The following is a 7,058-nucleotide window of genomic DNA, read 5'->3' as shown; positions in this document are numbered from 1 at the left end:
ATATATATATATATATACACACACACTATAGCTATTTGCACAATAATATTTTTAACTAAAACACAGGAAAAAATACAGTAACTTTTTTTTTGGTCTTGATTTATTGTATTAAATCAATTTCTCATTAAAAAACAATAAAGAACACAGAAAGGCTTTTTTTTTGTTACATCAATACATCATCTTAATAAGTACAGTACATTTAATCAGGTACATTTATGAAACTGAAACATCAGATATCTGCTGTCATATGAAACAAAACATGGATTTCTTTTAGTATGTAACTGCTGAACTCTTCTAGTCAAAATGTTATCATGGACACTATATATGTATCAGTTTAGCCCATTTGTTCTGTTACTTCTCAAACATGACTAGTATAAAGGGTAAAAAAGCACTAAGAACGTATGTACAGATAAATGTTGTGATCTATTTCATTTCGATATCAGATGTCGGCACTGGCTTCCTTTCTGCCTTCTTGCTTTTCCTACGAATGACAAGAAAGATTTTAGATACACTCAATCATGATAAAATGACATTTTGCTGTTAACACCTCCATCACTTCATACTTACTTATGGAGCACAAACATCACAATAGCAGAAATAATGGCACCAGCAAAAACAATTCCACCCAGAACACCCACAATCAGCCCTGAGAGAGGAAATGCAATGCAAATGTGTTTATGGACATTTCAATAAAAGTTCATTGATGCATTTTAAACATATTAATGATGAAATGTGCGGTTGAAACATCAGCAGCACTTTTATGCCAAACCACAACAGAAGCAGCCATTATATAAACAGTGAAACAGTGACTGTACCTGCATTAACAGTCTTCTCATCAGGGTTTGACTGGCCTGCAGCTCCCAACAGCCGTCCAGATCTCGCTGCAAAAATACATTCATACAGTCAGTGAGTTCAGAACAGACTGACCTCTGGTGGACAACAGAAGAACATACACTGAATCACTCTAAAACATGTTTTAGGAAAAGAAATTATATATATATATATATATATATATATATTCCTTTACACATACACTATACCTTAGTGCCTGTAAGATTGAAAAAGTATGTATAAGTAAAGTCTGTTATGCTCACCAAGGCTGCATTTATTTGCTCAAAATACTGTAAAAATGTGAAAGATTATTACAATTTTAAATAACTGTTTTCTATTGTAATATATTCTAAAATGTAATTTATTTCTGTGATCAAAGCTGAATTTTCAGCATCATTTCTCTAGTCTTCAGTGTCACATGATCCTTCAGAAATCGCTCTAATCATTATCATTTCTGATTATTACCAATGTTAAAACAGATGTGCTGCTTCATATTTTTGTGGAAACATTTTTTTTCAGGATACTTTGATGAAACAGAAAGTTCAAAAGAACAGCATTTATTTGGAATAATGATATTTTGTAACATTATAAATGTTTTTACTGTCATTTTGACCAATTTAATTCATCTTTGCTCAATAAAAGTATTAATTTCTTTAAAAAAAAAATCTTACTGACTTACGATAGTCTATTTAAAAAAGTTAATCTAAAATCGTATTTATCAACAACCTCTTTAGGTAATCTGGATTAATTCTGGTAACTGTTTTCACATTTAGACTGCCCAATCTACTTTATAATTTATTAACACTTAATTTTATAGAAGTAATTTTTTAACATCCTCTTTTTCTCTGTGGCTCTGTGTTTATTTAACATTTAAAAATGATGCTTTATCAGTTTCAGTAACTTGCATCAGTTGATGTGGAAGAACTTGTGAACAAAGGGAACTTACGGAACAGTATGGAGTTGAAACTGTTGTAAAGACAGTAATAAATTTATAGGGAAACTGACTTTTTACCCAGCTAACAAAAACATGTTCTAAAAACGTTTTGTTAACGTTCCTATTAAGTTCTGAAATTATATTTCCAAAAGTTCTCTGAACGTTCAAAGCAACACTATATCATGACCAATTCGTAGGCTACGTATTTTACGAGGTGGCTAATTCGTACGACCTCACTCACTACGAATTCATAGGATTTGTCTAAACCCCAGTGACGGGAAGGTTTAGGGGCGGAGTTAGGGGTAGGTCATTTGTACGAATTTGGCAACTCGTAAATTATGTACGATTTAGCAAAAACAATTTTATGAATTTGTACGAATTAGCCACTTCATAAAATATGTTCGAAGTGCCGTGAGATCGGGTTGTTCAAAGCGACAGTTTTTAAAATGTTTTAAAACATTTTTCCTTGGTTATTCGAACATTAAGGAAACATTCCATTTTTATCATTTTGCAAACATTATGGGAATGTTACTTTTAAATGTTCTCTGAACGTTCTGAAACAAGTAGGCTAACATTTAAAAAAAGTTAGATGAATGTCCATCTAAAGCGTTTCAGAAATTGAACGACATACAGACATGTATGACATGCTGACATTCTGAGAACATTTTAAAAGACCAGATAACATTTTATGAACATTACTGGAATAATGTTGTTAGGTTCATAATGTTGAGAGAACATTGCCAGAACGATCTGAGAAGGTTACTTGGGTAACTATTAACTCATCTGAGCTTAAATCTCTTCAATTTAGGATCAGTTTACACAAGTGTGTTTTCATAAGTTTTGCTACAGTTACGCCTATGTTTTTGAACCTCGAAAACGTAGACTTTCGAAAACACTGCAGACCCTGTTTAAGTTTGAAAATGCCGGGGTTGCTTTTCAGTATAAACGGACCAAAATGGAGACTTGAAAATCATGAACTGTGAGCAGTTTAAGTGTGCATGAACAGTCATGTGACATTTTCGGTCGTGTAGTATCTGGTAAGCAAGTGACGTCACCGTCGACCATTATGACTGCGGTTACGCCAAAGTCCCTTTAAGACAAGTCATTTCACTCGGCGGCCATCTTTGAAACGCCTCTCGGGCATCCAAGTGCAGCTCCTATCTCTTTGAATGGGGAAACAAAAAATTCTCCAAAGCTGTTTGCCAAGCTTTCGATTAAATTTCATATTTGAAATCACCAATGAATATTGACAACAACTGTCACATAAATATTGTTTCTAAACGCTCGAATCATGACAAAAAAAAGGTATTTTTCAGGCTGGATCAAGGTAATGCGCATGTGCAGTCCTAAATGCGCGTCTCTTGTGCCTCATTTCGGAGGCGCGCATTTGACTGTTTCTATAGAAACCGGAGCTTCTAACGCTGCTGCAGTGATGCGGTGACTTTACCATTCGGCGATTGGCTTTTATTTAGAAGGCGGGACTTATTCCGCCATATTGCGCTTTGCACTTTGTCACATTCATAATAATACGAGTAACGCATCTTGTGTTATTCTATAGTCTTTGGTTACGCCCATTGAGTGGCAAAAGATTGAGTGGCAGCATTGGATTTCAGCGTGAATGCCGCGAAAAACACACAAACACATCCAAAACGGGAAAGAGCTTTTCGATCGACTGCACAAATAGCTTTGACACAAAATCTGAGGTATATTTTTACAGACTGCCAAAAGCTACAGAAAAAAGAAGCAAATGGATTGCTGCAATCCACAGAAACAGCTGGACTCCATGCAAAGAAACATGTTTTGCAGTTATCATTTTGTGTCAAATTATTAGATTTTGAGGTAAAATCATACCTTATATGTTGTATTGTTATATATTATGTTGACAAATCATCAATTAAATATTTTCCATCTTATATTCTGCATAATTGTGTGTTTTAAAATAAACACTGACAAAAACTATACTATACAACTATATGTTTTAGGGCAGGACAATATGATGATACATATAACATTGATATAAGTGATTACGCGGATTTAAACCTACCGATATTGTAGTTATATACAATATTCACAGGCAGATTTGCTTTATGTATTTCCCCAGCGTCGAAATCAGGCACATAGCCTATAAATGTCAGGAAACACGATTCCTGGCTGCATGTCAATATCCATGGATTAGTTTTATTTGACATGTTATAAGGAACACTTTGGAACGTTTAGTGTAATCGTTTGCTTTACTCGTGTTTTCTCAGTTTCCCCTATTAAATCCAGTCATACAGCAGCTGTTTTGCCACTCAGTCCAGCTGAGGAAGCGGTTCCGGCGGGAAAGTGACGTCTGTCATTTCTGAAACGTCAGTGTAGTAGTGATGGGAAGTTCGGATCATTTTACTGACTCGGACTTTTGAGTCTCGTTCAACAAAATGAACGAATCTTTTTTCGAGTCATTTCGTTCATTTCGTTCATTTTAGCAAAATGTAATTAAAATGTTACGTGTTACTTCCCCAACACATCTACTACTTATGCAAACGTTGATCCCACTACAAACAATACAAAACTACAATGCTATAAGATTCAGAAATGATTAATTCATTACCTGGGTCTTCAGTTTATGACAAGCTGATTAAGCTCACCTCACCTCTTGTCTGACAAGTCTTCGGGTTTAAGTCATTCCTTAATGACGTGACAGGCAGTCCCATGCTAAACCAATGCAGTCCGAGCCGCAAAGAGAATTGATTAGTTCATTTCATGAGTCTTTCGGGTTTTTGAGTCGTTCCTTAAACACGTGACAGACCCATACACTAAGCCAATGCATTCTGAGCCGGAAAGAGAATTGATTAGTTCTCTTCATGAGTCTTTCGGGTTTTGAGTCGTTCCTTAATCACGTAACAGACCCATACGCTATTTCTGACATTTCTGTCACTGTTTTTGTTACTGAGGATCTGTGGTGTGTTATTATAAATAAATAAAGCCCTGTTATAAATAAAATATTGATTAATTTATCTTTTTGACTGTCTATCTGTAAATAAACACTAGGCTATATAATAATATAATAATCCAAGCCTACAATACAAAGTATTTATAGCCTAGTTTGTTCATTTTTACTCCAATTTTGAGTTTGCTGTTATAATAATTGCTTTTCCTAGGCAGACTTTACATATCCATGGGTTTCAAAGACGTCACTTCCGCTATGCCCGCCGCCATATTTGTGTCCGGTCACAGCTGCGCGCTCTGTTTAAGTCTATGGTGACAGCAGCTACAACTACCAGAGGAAGGCCAACGAAACACTCTCAGAAGGTTCACAACAAATTTACAATATGTCTGGGATATGTGGTGCTGTTTAGCCATTTCAACAGTCGTCAGAACTGCAAATTTATTTGATCCCAAAGGAGTTAGATCGGCAGAATTATTGGCTTCATTCAGAAAGGACCATACCACTGGCAGCCAAACAGCAATGCGCAACATTAATAACTGCTGGGACTGTAATTTACATAACATTATAATTGTATACAATATTGTATTAAAATGTTGTGAATTCTAGTTGCTGTGTTTCGGCGTGTTATTACAGGATGAACAAATTCACGACACGAGCTGCCTACATTACTTAGTTCAAGTACATGCGTGCATGATTTTGTGCAAATATAAGTTGTAATTTTATGTCTATCTTGTATAAATATATATGAATTACCCTATATAGGATGTGTTCCGTTGAGTTAATTAACTTTGTTTACAGGTTTTTATTCTCTTCAGCTTCAGCGTGCGCAGCTCAAACAGCAATGATTAAGTCATTAAAATGTTTACAGTAATATTAAAACTTTCATATTTTTTTTTTTAAATGATACATTATTTTTAATAACTAGCTCTTATATTGTTCTTGTATTATATTCAACAACACATGGTTTGATTAATAAGGATCACGAACAATAACAGATTTTTTTCTCAAATCATCTCATTTTGATAGTATTAGGCTATTTGAGCTGCGCGCGCTGAATGAACATCCGTAAAATGAAGCGCTTTAAGTTAATTAACTCAAAGGAACACATCCTATATAGGGTAATTCATATATATTTATACAAGATAGACATAAAATTACAACTTATATTTGCACAAAATCATGCACGCATGTACTTGAACTAAGTAATGTAGGCAGCTCGTGTCATGAATTTGTTCATCCTGTAATAACAAGCCGAAACACAGCAACTAGAATTCACAACATTTTAATACAATATTGTATACAATTATAATGTTATGTAAATTACAGTCCCAGCAGTTATTAATGTTGCGCATTGCTGTTTGGCTGCCAGTGGTATGGTCCTTTCTGAATGAAGCCAATAATTCTGCCGATCTAACTCCTTTGGGATCAAATAAATTTGCAGTTCTGACGACTGTTGAAACGGCTAACAGCACCACATATCCCAGACATATTGTAAATTTGTTGTGAACCTTCTGAGAGTGTTTCGTTGGCCTTCCTCTGGTAGTTGTAGCTGCTGTCACCATAGACTTAAACAGAGCGCGCAGCTGTGACCGGACACAAATATGGCGGCGATAGAATACAGTGACGTCACATGAAACCCATGGATTGGTCTAATATAAGAAGATTGCTCAAAAAGGACATAATGACATAAATTAAAAGCAAATAACATTTTGAATTTGAATTATTAATGTTAGTTTAAAACATCAAGGTTATGATAACTTCAGCTTTAACAGTTGTAACACAAACTCAAACAAAACTGGAGAGTTAACGTTATTTACTAATAAATATAATGTGCTTGGGTCACACAGCATAGTGTATGGGTATGTCACGTGATTAAGGAACGACTCAAAAAACCCGAAAGACTCATAAAAAGAACTAATCAATTCTCTTTCCGGCTCAGAATGCATTGGCTTAGTGTATGGGTCTGTCACGTGATTAAGGAACGACTCAAAAACCCGAAAGACTCATAAAAAGAACTAATCAATTCTCTTTCCGGCTCAGAATGCATTGGCTTAGTGTATGGGTCTGTCACGTGATTAAGGAACGACTCAAAACCCGAAAGACTCATGAAATGAACTAATCAATTGAATCATCAAGTGAACTACTTCTAGCAGTACAGAACCTGTAGAATATTGCACATGCGCGACTGAACGAATCACCCCCCGAGACGACTCGTTCTTCCCGAGTCACATAAAAGATTCGTTCAAAATGAACGAATCGTTCAAGAACGACACATCACTACAGTGTAGACGCCATTTTAAAACGAAAACGCACTAGTGTAAACGGGGCCTTAGTGTAATTTCAGCAACATTATGGGATTCCATA

At 35.3% G+C, this 7,058-nt stretch overlaps 1 protein-coding gene across 1 annotated transcript in view; it reads right to left on the bottom strand.

Moving 5' to 3' along the window:
• Window positions 1–92: 92 nt before the first annotated feature.
• Window positions 93–7,058, bottom strand: part of wu:fb59d01 (uncharacterized protein LOC322379 homolog) — an 8,321-nt gene continuing 1,355 nt past the window's right edge. Inside the window, exons 4-6 of the mRNA XM_048181253.1 lie at window positions 816–881; window positions 568–646; window positions 93–481 (exon numbers count right to left, since the gene is read on the bottom strand). Of these exons, the coding sequence (XP_048037210.1) occupies window positions 424–481; window positions 568–646; window positions 816–881 (203 nt within the window). The 3' untranslated portion in view covers window positions 93–423. The remainder of the gene's footprint in view (window positions 482–567; window positions 647–815; window positions 882–7,058) is intronic.

The sequence above is a fragment of the Megalobrama amblycephala genome, linkage group LG2 (assembly GCF_018812025.1).
Source record: "Megalobrama amblycephala isolate DHTTF-2021 linkage group LG2, ASM1881202v1, whole genome shotgun sequence".
Classification (NCBI taxonomy): domain Eukaryota; kingdom Metazoa; phylum Chordata; class Actinopteri; order Cypriniformes; family Xenocyprididae; genus Megalobrama; species Megalobrama amblycephala.
The sequence above is the reverse complement of the archived record's forward strand: the minus strand, read 5'-3'. Positions and strand labels throughout refer to the sequence as shown.